Raw genomic sequence first — 15,222 nt, forward strand, 5'->3', positions numbered from 1 at the left:
GGAAAAACTGTTGTAAACTCCCATGAGGACGAGCCCCTGATACATGTGATCTAAATCTGTATGTTTTATGTACACTTTGTCGACACTTTTTTTTCTAATGATTTTTTCGTAGCTGCTGCTGCAGCCACGACAGCAATGCACTTCCTTAACCATATTGGATTGCAATGCTATTCATCTGCCCTGGGGTTTCAATGCCTTCTCACGCTGCACAGAAGCATACATTTTAGTTACAAGCGCTTCAGTTACTATGCTCGCCAAAAAGCAGCGCTCTCCAGCTTTCCCAACCGGAGCATTGTTTTAGTTTTTTTTGCCTCGTTTGGTATTCGGAAGAAAATGAGCTCAGATGTTGGGCTTTTCAGAATAAAACGGGCTCACATTACAGCCTTTGCATTACTGTTGAAATACAGATGCCATTTTTATCCGTTTTTATTAAGCTTTTGGAGAAAAATACGTACAAGATTTTTTTTGTAGCTTTCGGATGAATACATTCAAAGCTCTTTTTAGGTGATTTGCAACACCTGCACTCCAAAGTAGAGGCGAGGTCGAGACACAATCTGGGACCCTCGCAACTTCTGTAGGAATATTAGAAGCGCGCTCCCAAAAAGGTGGTACGCTTGAAAAGGCTTGCAAGGATGGGTCTGAGTCAGTCAGAGCTCCAAAGTAAGTACATCCAGAGGCACGATTCTATGAATAACTTCACGGACTTCACCAGCAGCTTCACACAATGTCTCTTACATAAAATCTACAGCCATCCAACTGAAAAACAACACCCAGCAAAAATCAATTAACAAACAAAGTTTATAAAAGACTATGAATCTTGTTAGAAAATTAATTTACCATGTTTTTTTTTCTTCTAAAATATTGCCAACAAGCGTCCTTTTACTGGAGAGCCATGATTTGTCTTTAAAGACACTACACACACTATAAAGGAAATACCACCACCATTCGGGAACAAGATGAACTATGCAGGTGTGGTCCTGTGTATGAAATGACTAAGCAGCAGGGGGCGGGGGGTCTGAACAACAAATGTAGAGTATTTCTAATTACAAATATGGAACAATCAGTTAACTTATGAAGGTTGGAAGCTAAATGAAAGCAGTGTTTTAATACATTTATATCAATCAGGTTTTCATTTGCAATTGCATGAATGTTATCTCATCTAGTTACTTTCATGCCTGCCTGTTAAGCAAAGTTGTTCTACAATAGGTCTCAGCAATACAACCTATTCACCATGCCCCTCTCCCCTAGCAGAGCCCACACTGAAACTTCAAAGCTCTTGCTGTGCCTCTCTAGAGCGGCAATCCTATTCACGGGTGCTAGTCAGGGACCAGGGGGCATGTGGGGAACAGAGGAGTCTGCGGTGTGTAACTAAGTAGTGTGAGCAGAATGTACTTCAAATGTGAAAGACATTAAAGACTAATTGTTACTAAATGGAAAACAAACTGTACTTCAAAATGCGGTTTTAATTATCGCTAAAGAAAAAACTTCTCTTTTCTTGTGTGCGAGGAGATAAAACTTGAAACGCGTTTCTTGATGGTTGGGTTTGTGTAACTTTGATGAATCACGTTAAGCAGAACCATCATTTCAAAACTGCATACAAACGAGTTAACTGGAAACGGCAACTGAAATAGTATTCATTCTATTAATTGCAGTGCTGCTTATATAAGTTTATGGCTGTACACACCAAAATGCAAAGAAACTAAATGACTAGAGTACTTATGACTCTTTATTAGCCAAATACGCTCGTCTGTAAACTATTGTTTAGCTTTTTTGGGGTTTGGTCTTCTAATACAGTGGCAGCCATGTTATAGTTTAAACACCATTCCTTCATGGAATCCTTAAGGGTCTTTCATTCCTTATCGGGGATTAAAAAATGATTGAAAATTAGTTCATGTATTCATTTGCAGGGCTCGACAAATCTGAAAAGTTGTACTAGTCCTGCAGGTCTAGTAACTTGGAAAATCCCCTCAACCCAACTGCAACCTACTTGACCTCTGTCTCTGAAAATGGAGCAACAGTGACAAGTTAACAAGATTTAAAGGCATCTTTATTGCTCAGTCCCTTTGTAAGCAATAAAAATGCCTTTATATCTTGTTATCTTGTCACTTTTGCTCCGTTTTCAAAGACAGAGGACAAAAAAAAGTTAGTTTGTCTTCCTACTGCCAGAAAGGGCGAGTAGGATCTAAAAATAGCTCGTCCTCATCCATTCTTCCCCGCAAATGCGAGCGGATTTGTTGAGCCCTGATTTGAGACTAAAGGCATACTCAGTGTAGAGAATGAGTAGTAATAAGATTTGATATTTCAAAACGCTCTTTAATGTGCCTTCCCTGCCCTCACTTTGGCCCTTTTATTTTGTCATTAAAGCTGCAGGACTTTGTTGCAGACGGGCGCATCTCGGACACTTCTTACTTGTAGCTTGTGACATACAAGTGGCATACTCCCAGTTGTCCAATCTAGGTGCTAGGCTATTGCTTGGCTGACTGGGTTTACTGTTGTAGTTTAGGGGCCCAATGCAGCAGCAATTCAATGCATATTTTACAGATAAGTAAAAGTACCCCCACGGTAGGCCAGAGCTCCTGGGGGTCGGCTCAACTAGTATTGCCCCCAGGAACCCCATCCCCTGGAGCAGTTTTTATATTTAGGGAAAGGGGTGTGCATCACCCTCCCGAGAATTTTGAAGGCCCTGGGGACCCCACCCCTGGGGTTGCTCATTTATTATTCACTGCTCCAGGCAAGGGCCGCCCCATAATGACCGGCAAGGGTTTTTAGTAATATTTTATAATCCTGGTGGAGCCCCTAGAAGGTGTAGCGGCACCACCAAGCATTTCCTAATGTTGTGGCGGGCTACAGGGACAGCAGCAGCCCCATAGATAACATTATGAAATAAAAAAGTAACTCTCCAATGTTAAGGAAAGCTTACCATAATTCTTAAAGCACTGTGAGCTGTATGCTCTTTAGCTGGAGTGCAAGGACCCTTTGTGGTTGGTTCCATGGCTGCACCTTGAATAAATGTTAAAAAAGTACTCAAAGATATTTTTTAAATTTTTTTAAGTGCTTTATTGAAAACATTTTATTGCAATAACTATTATTAAACTTTGCTAAGTGTGAATTTATAAAATATACATTTGGTTATAGTTATGTGCTGACCCTTTGATCAATCCAGATGTGCGTTTTATTATATTTTGGTATTCTGACATTTGGACAAAGTCATTAGGTCTACCTTACTTAAAAAGACACCCTTTATATTGTTACATGACATAGTCAGTGGTCGGGGCCCGTGTGGGGTTGGGTGCAGGACTGGCAGCAGGCCAGGCCTTGTGCCTAATCCCATGCCGTGAATGGTGATTAATATCTTATTTTACTTTTTTTTTAAATAGAAATTCACAGAAAATAAAACAAAATAGTTAGGTAAAAATGTTAGTGGAAGCATACCATTTTAAACGAACCAAACCACTGAAAATTCTCAAGTAACTATAACTTTTGCCCTAAAGCAACAATAACTCATGTCCTCATAATGCACTGCTAATTTCTTAACACATTACATCACTCATGACTACTTCTGTGAAATCATTGAAAACATTACTGCGATATCTGAAATGACTTCATTGATGACAACACTGTGCATGGCAGAGTTGCAATTTGTAGTTACTTGCGATTACATCAACTTGTAAATTTCTGTGGTTTTGTTAGTTTGGTATGTTTTAACTGATACTCATTAAAAAGTGCCAGTTTTAGAACTCATTCAGTACACATGTGATATCAAACCAGGAGGAATTAAAGTAAAGAAAGAGCATGTTTCTATTACCCAATGGCTGAACTTAGTTCATCTGTTGTTCCCAAAGCTTCAAAAACCTGGTCATCTTTTGCTCTCCTCTCCCCAGTAAACGTGCTGGAAAAGCCTAACAAATGAGAAAAGTGTTAAAATATTCAAACAAAGGAAACTCAGACTAAAGCTATGCATATCTGTATTCATTTGTTTGTTATACATGCGCATACCTCTGCCAGATAACCCAGTCTAGCAGTAGGGGCAATACATATAATCATGAAGTTTTATGTCAGTTTTCACAAATGTGGTCTAGTAAATACAGCATTTAAAAACAGAATTGACTTACTGCTCCGCACTGGTTTTGCGCTGTTTCTATTTCATAACAATAATGAATGTGCAACAATATTTTAATAGCGATGGCACTGAATGAACATTTACCATTAGAATGTTTAAATGTGTATATCTCACACCTTTATCTCCTGTTTTTGTATAAATCTTCGGTACTCTGGTTCTCTTTGACCCGGAATCTGGGCTAGAAAAAAATTAGATAGAAACAGCTGTAAAGCAGTGTGCTAAAGACAGATCAAATCGGAGGCTCATTTTTCAGTGGCCTCAAAAATAAATTGGTGTGCATAATTAATTACATTGATTAAAGGAGGATTGCCCAGCATAGGTATAGAAGGAGGACCACTGTCCAATTTTCAGAATAACCAAGGACTATGTGATTGATACCCATTTGGACTGATTCTGGGTTAAACATGGACTATTCACATGTGGTAAACATATATAAAATTAATCTAAACAGGAATATTCTGCATAGCAAGTGACAATACTGAAATTATGAGATAGCCCCAAGAGGAGGATTAGAATGGATGTGAAGGGGGAAAGCATAGGAGCATAAATGGTTAAACAAGTGAACCTGAATTGAGGGACAGTAGGCCCTCCATCAGGGACCATGTAGTAAGAAAGAAGAAACTGAGCAAAAACACAGGAGTGTCCTATGGTTCTGAATGATGACTAACATGTCCAGTAACAGACTGAACCTTGCAAGTAAACACAAGTATGTGGAAATCCTACCACCTGACACCCAGGACATATTGTTTGGGGGCAAGGGCAACACATATTCATATTTATTTTGACCTCTGGATACATAGGCCAAAATCTCTGCAGCACTAACCGTTTGGCTGCCAGTATACAGAGCCACAGAATAAACATGTCTTCACCAAAGCAAGATGTGCATTCAAAGTAATAAGTTGTTCAAACATAACCTTGTGATTAATAAACGCAAAAGCCTTTACTTTTAGGGCAGCGCTCTAAGGAAATGCAGTGACCTCATCTTCATTCCACATTAAAATGTGTACAGATGTCCACTTTCAAACAATCATTGGTAAAGGGACACAAGGGCAAGGTGGATTACGCCTAAAACAGGCAAGATAATTCCAAATCAATCAGCAAACAATTATACAACGTGTTCAAAAATGGATATTTATTAAATAAAGTCATATATCGAATTATGTATTGTATATTTCTAGGTCTCTTGTCCTCTGTAAATCAAGTTGTGCAATATCAATGTATGTAAACATTACACTGAATGACTACAATTGATTTTAATACCAAATTATTTATTAGCTTCCTGATATATATAGCAAAGAAAATTAAAAAAATATTTTGATATATGACTTTATTTAATAAATATCTATTTTTGAACACATGTTGTATTATTGTTTGCTGATTGATTTGGAATTGCCATGCCCCTATTAGGTGTAATCCACCTTGCCCAGGTGTTCTTTTACCAACTATTGTTTATTTCCTGTCAGGGCATATTTATCCTGTACACGGGGCCCCCGGCTCTTTTCCAAATACACTTTCAAACAATCTACACAAAGAAAATCTGCAAATTGGAAAATAAAGTGGCTTCTAAAATACTGTTCAACTTTAAGTACCATAGGGGATATTTACAAGGGTGACTTACACTTGTGAGTAATGTACATGTGTATTACTCTTATGTGTATGAGTAACTTTACTACTTTTGCCTATTAACTAACTCCTAGTTTAAAGTTACTTAAATGTACAGAAGTAAAGGTATCCACTCCCTCAAAATGGGGTTGGAGCCAAATTTATGAATGTAAGTTACTACTGTATACAAATAAACAGTAAGTTCAGCACCACATATGGCCAACCAATGATACTAACCACCCTTCCACAGAAATAAATGGAGATGGGGACTCACACAGAACACTAGAGAACATAATGTTAAATGAAATGACATTATCTAAAATAGTTAAAACATTAATATATGTCAATGTTAAAAAAGCTAAAAATAGTACACAATTATAATATATTTTAACCTTTTTTGAATGTATGAATTATCTTCCATTAAACTATAATCAAAATAATTTTAAATAATTGTATACATCACTTTTAATATTTATTAATGAATAATATTTTTTTATTTAGATGGAAATTAATTTGTTTGATTTAAACTTCAGGTAAATAATATTTAATTCAAAATTAAATTAATAGTGTTGCAGCATTTTATATTTTGTTTTACATTTAAAATACGTAAAATTATTTAACATTACTATCTCAGAAAAATATTTGCAATAATTTATTATAATATTTAGTAATTTCCTATTTTATTTTCCCTATATTTCACCATAGTAGGGAGACGTCCAACCCCACTATGAAGTCTCTCTATGGTAAATTATGAGGCAAAGTCAAAAGGTTAATTTAACTTGGAAAGAAAATAGTAAACATATATTTTTTTAAAGTCTTGATTTAAATGTATTTGTATGTTTTTTTAATGTAGAACACATCTTAAAAATGCTACAGCACTATTACCTTATGTCTTAAATTTAAATGTATTAAATATAATTATTTTTCTGAAGTTTAAATTAGAAAATTAATTCCCATCTAAAGTAAAAAAAATATGCAATAATAATTATTGAAAGTGATGTACAGAATTAAAAAATAATGTAATTACATTTTAATAAACAATGTTATATTAATTTATACAATAATTTATAATTAAATTAATAGGTTTTAGTTTTTGTAACATGAAATTATATTTAAATTATATATTTAACTGTTTTAAATAAACTACTTTATCATGTCCTGTGGGGTTTTATTTTAAGTGCCTACCACCCTTATTTTCTAAGGACGACGTTGCAGTATGAGTGGTTGGCTATGTTTGGTACTAGACTAACTCCAACTCTTAGCTGGAGTACTTTACTACTGTTTTGGGGCCCCTTTTTGGTTGTAGTAACCTAGAAGTGAAGTTTGTGAATAGTATTGTTCTTACTAATTGGCGAGTGGGTGCATGCCCCTCCATAACCAGCTCTTTACCCCATCTCAATTAGTAGTAAGAATGCCCCTTCTTCCAGCCACTCCCCCGATACATCTGACATTTACTATTAAGTAATACACTTACATGTTTGAGGCTCTTCCATAGAAAAGAGGGGTGTTGGTTAGCATTTTGTAGTACTTTAGTAGTACTATTGAAGTACTACTAAAGAATCTACAGTCTAAAAAATGCAGTTTGAGGATAGACCCCCATTTCTCTGAGGCATGATTTAGCAAAATGTGTTTTAAGCATGCCTTAATAAAAGAATAATAATTCAGAATTGGTGCAACACCATTATAGGCAACATGAAAATAAATTCTTAAAGACACTCTCAAAATAGAACCGACAGCTATATATTCTTGCATTGATGCACATTTAAGACTCCGGAGTACTTTAGTAGTACTATTGAAGTACTACTAAAGAATCTACAGTCTAAAAAATGCAGTTTGAGGATAGACCCCCATTTCTCTGAGGCATGATTTAGCAAAATGTGTTTTAAGCATGCCTTAATAAAAGAATAATAACTCAGAATTGGTGCAACACCATTATAGGCAACATGAAAATAAATTCTTAAAGACACTCTCAAAATAGAACCGACAGCTATATATCCTTGCATTGATGCACATTTAAGACTCCGGAATTCACAATAATTTACAGAAGCCGGCCTGGAAACAGTACTCTTAGGAAACATATGATTTCCATTTTCACATGAGCAAGTATGCATGTGTGTATTTCCTCAAGTAAAAATCTGCTGAGCAACTGCAAATTCCCTTTCTCCATATAACCTTTTTTCCACCATGAACAATGCTTTCGTTTTCCAACCTTTTTCAATGTCAAAGAGATTGTAGAGGAGTTAGTGAATACCCCTTAAACAGGTACATTTGTGGGTGTACACAAACTCAATCCTGGAACTACTGTCTTCTGCCCACTTTCTCGCTGTGTGTAGGCTTGCAGAAAAACTCAGAGCTTTGAAAGCATCCAAATTGTGACAGAATGTGCGCCCTGCAATAAACACAGAGGCATATATCTGACCTTTGATATAATGAAAATAATGACATAGCTGGTCACCTCCATACTATACCAATATTTATAAAAGGTAATAAATATTTTGATTAATATCATAGCTAATATTTCAACAACATGTTGAATATGATAAAACAAAGGTATGCAGAAGTGATTTGCCAATGATTTTGTTTGAAAACTAACAGAACTAGGAACAGTATCCACAATATGTGTTTTTAAAAGCAGTGTACATAAACTCTAAGACAATGTTCAGAGATGTGCTGTCTGAAACAGCAAATAGCATATGATCAGTGGGATGCTCACACAAGTCCTCAGTGGACATTTTTTAAAGACATGTTTCATTTGTCTTCCTTGCTAGAATCTGGTCAGACTTTTTTTCAGCAAGAAGTTACCTTTAGAATCTGTGAGGTTTCACAAAATGGGATTGAAAAAGGGTATCTTAATATATGCCCGTTATTCAGCAACAAGATGCCCAAAGGTGTGACCGTAGGCATTACACATTATGTGATGCACCATGACTTTGTTTTTAGGGACTTTGACACGTTTCTTTTCAATGTAGGAGGGTTATTTGCTTTTAGGAAACTATATGATTAGACATCCTTGGTAATGGTGAAACAAACAATTACCAGAATGTAAATGGGGTGCCTCTTACAGCCACTGGGCCAAACTGAACTTCCAACACCTTGGACACTACAGACCAACTATCCAAAATGCACAAGGCTATCCCTACATTAACATCATGGCCTTGGCCACCTTCCCCATAAGGAGCTTTCCAAAACAATCAGCAGGTGTTTTTTAATCTTAGAGCATGATGAAGAAATTATTCAAAATATTGGCCACACACTTATCACCTGAACTTCAGGATATCCATGGACACATACTCTCACACCTGACAATCACACCCTTCCCCATACTCAAGCAAACATACCTCACGATCACATACCTCGAGGGCTCACAACACCAACAAAACAGCAACCCGGAGCCCACCCTGTAATACACCCTTGCTATTCTAATTCAATCAAACATATTAGCCTATTAGCCAGTGTACCTATAGTAATCAAATTCATTATGTACCTATCTCCTATTTCCTTCCTCAAGGAGAGATAGCCGTTGACCAATTAAAAAATGCGCAAAAAACACAACTTCAGATTAAACTGCCGTCACCGCTTACAAACACATCCCCAACTTCCAATTCCCAGCTATATTTTACAAACTTCTCGTTTTTAAGGAAGTCATGCATCAAATGGCATCCCAGTCTTGCCTAGATCAACTCCGAATGGGATTCTAATTATGAAACAAACAGAATACACACATTGATTTAGGATTCTTTTTTCTTTTCAGTTCAAAAGACTGTATTTCGATCACTATAGATTAAAAAAGTACGACATAAAGCAAAAACACTTAGGGGCCCATTAGGATGGCAGGTGGACTTTTGTCTGCCCACCACCCAAGCGGTGCTGGGACCGGCCGCCCGACGTGCGGCGGTCCTGCACCACTGATTAGATTTTACAGCAGCACCTGCCACAATGCCAAAATGGCACAATGTGCATTGCCATGCACAACGTGGCAGACACCGTGCGGTTCCTGCCACCTTGTGCATGGTAATATAGGGGAGTACCCTAGGTACCCTCCCCCAAGTGCAGCCCCCCATAACCCCGGGGGCCCGCAATGGGCCTCCAAAGCAATTGCCCGCCAGCCTTTCCATGGTGGCATCGCCGCAATACCCCCGCCATGGTAATGTGGAGGGGTTAATCGGGTTGTGATGGACGAGCGGATCGCCGGTGATCCGACGGCCATCATAATCACCCCCTTACAGACACAAATAAAACATTCAAAATACTTGTTTGCGGTCCATTACAATAGCAGCACAGTGAAATTATAAAAATTACATTTTTAGTAGGACCAGATACATTTATCATAAAATAGTTTAAGAACAATAAAAAAATTTTTACAAAAAAAATGAATATCTTCCATAATATTAAAAAACACAGTCAACACAGAACAATGCTAAATACACAATACAGTTTAACGAGGCCCTGCAATACAGGGCAGCCTAGGGACTATCAAGAGTACACTTGGCACGCCTGATCCACATTTGAAACTTGGCTGTACAGAATACGATAATACGAGATGTATTTGCAGTATTCTATACGCCTCCCTGTACTTGCTTACTCCCAAGTTTCTACATAGTCAGTCTACCCATTTGGATTGAGACTGACTGACCAAGGGACAGAAAAGCAAAACATGCTCAAGTGACTCAAGTCCCCCATGGCAACAGCTACAATTTCCATCAACCCTGTCTCCTGCTTTACGTCATTTACCTTTAAAAATATTTACAGATAGGCAGCCATACCTAAACTGTAGGTATAGTTTCCTTGCTAAGGGAGGTACAATTTCATCTATCATGTCCTCAAATGACGATGTCGGTTTAAAATTGATAAATGCAGCTGAAAACGATCCTTTACAATTCATGATAAGATCAGTCTCAACAATGCACCAGTATACAGCTTTGAGGCTGGATTTGTTAATCTGACTCAAGGTTTCTGGTTGGTTCCAGTATACATCTAAACTTAGTCTCTGTAATTTGATTTAGTATAATCTATAGCAATTGCTCATGATGAAAGCACTAGTAGCCTCACCCTTCTATACATAGCAAAGCCTCCGGCACAGTGAAACATCCTGGTCTATGGTGACTTAACAATGGTCCTGGACAAAAGCATAGGCCATTTATCCCCAACCCACACAACTAGTTGAAACTCTAGAACCACAGACTCTTACTTCAGTATGAAACTACAAAGTAACAATGTAGTTCAAACATGCTTCTTGCACCTAAGCATACTATGGGCCTAATTACGATGCGGTTTGAACCGCAACCGACGGCTTGTCGGTCGTGGTACAAGCCGCATCTACTGCTGTGGTCCAACCGACGCAGTACGATGCGTGCGGTCAGTGGCAGCAGTCGGAGGGACCAACTGATGCTTTCCGACGGACTCCAGTCAGAAGGCCTCATAATCCCTTAAGGACGGCGTTTCGGACGTCGGGATTATGATGTTTGTTTCCGACAGCCTTTCCATGTCGGCCTTTCCGACATGGAAAGGTGGTTGGAAAGTGACATTGGGGGTCCCCTTGCAGGGCCCCCTACCCCTGTGGCCCTCCGCACCTGGGTTTGGGGGGCAATAGGTGCCCCCTTGAATATCCATACACCCTGTGGCAGGCACCATGAGGTGCCTGCCACACGGTGCAGGGATGTTCACAAACACATTTCTCAATGGGAACTTGTGCTGCAGGAGGTTTCCGCCTACCACACAAGCTCCCATTGAGAAAGGGAGTTTCCAACCGCACTATGTGCGGTTGGATCGTAATTCGGTGTGCGGAACCGCCGACCTTTGGTAGGGAAGTTCTCCACCAAAATGGAGTTGGTCGGAGGCAACTCCGACCAACATTGTAATCCAGCTAAAATATTTTTTGCCTTTGGCATATCACCAAAAATTAAACACCATAACTGCATTAATCCTTTCATTCCGTAGCGACACAAGTACCCTATTGTTCAGCCTCCATGCATACCTTACAGGGAGGTTATAAAGGGTGCAAATTTAGCTGCTGTACAATTAGAACACAACAATTCTAGTCAGCACATCTCTCCAGGACTATGCAGGTTACATATCAAACAATGCATGAAGCTCAAAGTATTATGCATCATACACTTTCCAAATCACAAAATTCCTCTGAACCAAACTTACCAAATTTCAGAATGCACAGCTCTAAAAATCTAACAATGCCCTCCTAATCACAAAAATACACTTTAAGAAGAAACAAATAGGAGTCATACACTTCTTTGACCAGGCTCAGTACCTATGGAACTCAAGATTCACAGGACAACAAATAATTGACTAAATGACTCTCGTTAAAGGGTTAAAATCTGCCATTTTATTATCCCGTCTTCTAACAATCCCAAAGCCTAGTATAAATGACAACCCACGTAAGTGACATCCAAATAGCTAAGGCACACCTTGATGATCCTTTTTTCTCCTCATGATCAAACACCTCCACATTCTACGTGCCCCATACATATTTGCATAAAGCCTATGCAACGTAGAAAGAACTAGGACTTACAAGCAGAGACACTACATCACACCTATTCCAATAACTTTTCATAAAGTCCTAACCTTCGCATCATCACCCTTCTATCCACCTTTCTAGCCTACTCCATCTTCAAATGCATACCACACTCACCATATAAATTCATACTGCAACAAATGAATGCTTTAAGCTTAATGTCGGTTCTGTGAACATTTTGAAGCAGTGTAGGAAGAGATTTAAAGCCTATATTAGAAGGGAATTCGTTGCTAGACATGTAGATGTGCTAAAAAACTTGTCATAGATTGTAAGGCCTGGAATGAGAATTGGTGTTGTTAGAAAGGATCCATGACCAGACAGTGTATGGTCAGTTGCTCACTCACTGCTATCTACAAGAATGTCAGTATCATGAGATGGAAGACAGGGACGTTAACTTCAGAGGGAAAAATGCGATGGTGAAAGCTTATGGGGGCGCAAGAGAGTCCTGGAGGAAGACTTGCACGGCTGTGGTGGCCCAAATGGTTGGAGAGATATATGGTCAGATGCTATATAATTAACAGTAGAAGGATTTCAGCAATACTATGGTGAATTCAATGTTTCCTGTAAAATTTCAATTGGGGACGAGATAAAACATAAGAGCATTAACAATGGCATGGTTGAAGAACACAAATAGAGAAGGACTAATGGCTCCATGATCTCCTTGAGTTCAAATGAACAATAAGACATACAACAGGTGGGTGAGCACCGGAAAGAGACTGTCTCACCGCTGACTTTCATAAAGAATATGCAAGTGTGCTAGCAACATATATAATAACTTTATTTGAAGAGTTGACTGGAAGGGCAGTCCCCCTAACTAAGAGAAGCAGTTGTGGTTATGACCTTATATCTAACAAATCGAACAAACCTCACGATGTGTCTCTTTATTGTTGGTTAAGACTAATTTTAAAATCTTAGCAAAAGTTTTGGCCAGTCATATAACCTGGTTTATGATTGGATTAGTACTTCTGGAGCAGTCTGCTTTTATCCATGGCAGTTTTACACCGCATAATTTGAGAGCCCTATTTAGCATTTTTACATGGCTGATCCCCGATGTAAAGCGGCAGCATTTTTTCTAGATGAAGAGAAGGTTTTTGATTTCAAGAAACTGGACTATGTCTTTGCAGTATAGGACAAATAGGCGTGGGAGACATCTTCCTGAAGATAGTCTAACAACTCTACACTAACTCCAAAGCCAGATAAGAAGCAATGGCTATACAACCAATGCAATCCCTGTTCAGAAGGAGACTAGTTAGAGCTGGCAGCTCTCACAGTTATTACTTTTTATATAATTTTTATTTGCATTTCAACTATATTAAACAGTATATATATATATATATATATATACACACAGACACACAGACACACACACACACACACACACACACAAGTGATGTGGTAAGGGCATAGCATAAACACTTTGCATCTGTATTCCATCCCACCTACAATCCTTCCCATGCAGAGGCCCAAGAATTCCACCCTCCTGTTCCAACAAATGAAAAGGCATATTGGGACAGGTAAACTAAGCCATGTTTATAAAACAACATTGTGACTAGCCCACCTGCCCCAGATCCGCTGTTATTCACGGGGCAACCTCTAGCTTTATACATTACTTCCTCTGCCAGGGCACATCTGTCCATCCTTTCCCACCATTTGATGAAAGTAGGGGCTAGTGGGACACATTCTGCCATTTCCTATAGATATCCCACTTGGCTATCAGACAGCCCATTCTAAACAAATGTTTGCGCACTACGTCCACCCTTCCACATTTCCATAATCCTCAGTAAGGCTGCCTTTTGTTCCAGTAGAAAGGTGTAACCCAATACACTTTCCAGGTGTGCATGTATTCGAACACAGAAACAGCCCCATTATACATGCAGGAAAGTGCCCTCGGTGTTGGTACATCGCCTGCATGTGGGCAAAGCTGATCTACCAATCTGCCATTGCCTGGAGGGATGAATGCACATGCTGTGTAAATATTTGAATTGTATGAGTCTGAGCCGGGCCGAGACCGCCAACACTCAGGGAGCCATCTTATCCTCAGTCCTCTTGTCATTATCCAGTTCCTCCAACTCTTCCCTCCATGTTTATCTAAGGTGGACAAATAAGTTGGAGAGCTGACAATTGGATACTGATATTACACGTGGTGTCTCTTTCTGGTCGACTTGCTACATAGTGATATTTGCCTTCAAAGAGTAGATCTCGGGTAGTTTCGCCAAGTCCGCTTAGCAGGAGTCTAGGGCACTACTAAGCTGTAGGTATCTGAAGAACTAACTTTTGTGGACTGAATATTCAACTGATAGCTGTTCGAAGGATTTTAGGTGGTTTGTCTCCCAGCTTGGATATACCAATGAGATCCCAGACATGAAATTCGTGCAGTCACATGCTTAACGAGGGTGTTGTGCCAAAGTGGGGTTTCAGCCGTTACTTTGCACTGCCAGCCAATGTGTTTGACTTCAGCCTTCCAACATTCAAGTGGAATTATAGTGGTTCTGGGCAATATGTAGGGGATTCGAACCCCGTGCAGGAGAGTATATACATTGCATGACTGTATATAAGGAGCCCAAGGCATACAGCTGAGCCTCCCCTGTCGCAGAAAAACCAGTCATTTAATGCCATAAGCTGGGATACCCAGTAGTAAAATTGGAGATAGGGGATTCCTAGCCCACCGTTGTACATTGCCTGCATGCATTTGGATAAAGATATCTTTGGAGATCCACCTGCCCATAGGATTTGCACTAGTGTGTAATTCAGGTTTCTGGAAGGAATGTCAGGTAAGCAAGTCTGGGTAATTTTGGAGAGTATATAGGATACGAGGCAGTGCACCCATTTTGAAGACAGCCCCATGTCCAATAAAGGGGAGTGGGAGTTTGGCCCAGATGTCTAAGTCTCTTTGAACCCAGCTTAACAGTAGGGTGATATAAAACTCCAGCTAAGTCTCTGGTCAGGGGAGCTCATCATGCCTAGGAATTTGAAA

General features: G+C 39.1%; 1 protein-coding gene across 1 annotated transcript in view; it reads right to left on the minus strand.

Annotated features, from left to right (window-relative positions):
- MMAB (metabolism of cobalamin associated B) overlaps nt 1-15,222 on the minus strand; it is an 85,542-nt gene that overhangs the window by 46,645 nt on the left and 23,675 nt on the right. The window contains exons 2-3 of the mRNA XM_086943114.1: nt 4,237-4,298; nt 3,806-3,899 (exon numbers count right to left, since the gene is read on the minus strand). Coding sequence (XP_086799240.1) covers nt 3,806-3,899; nt 4,237-4,298 — 156 coding nt within the window. The remainder of the gene's footprint in view (nt 1-3,805; nt 3,900-4,236; nt 4,299-15,222) is intronic.

Source organism: Lissotriton vulgaris, chromosome 11, assembly GCF_964263255.1.
Source record: "Lissotriton vulgaris chromosome 11, aLisVul1.2, whole genome shotgun sequence".
Taxonomy (NCBI): Eukaryota; Metazoa; Chordata; class Amphibia; order Caudata; family Salamandridae; genus Lissotriton; species Lissotriton vulgaris.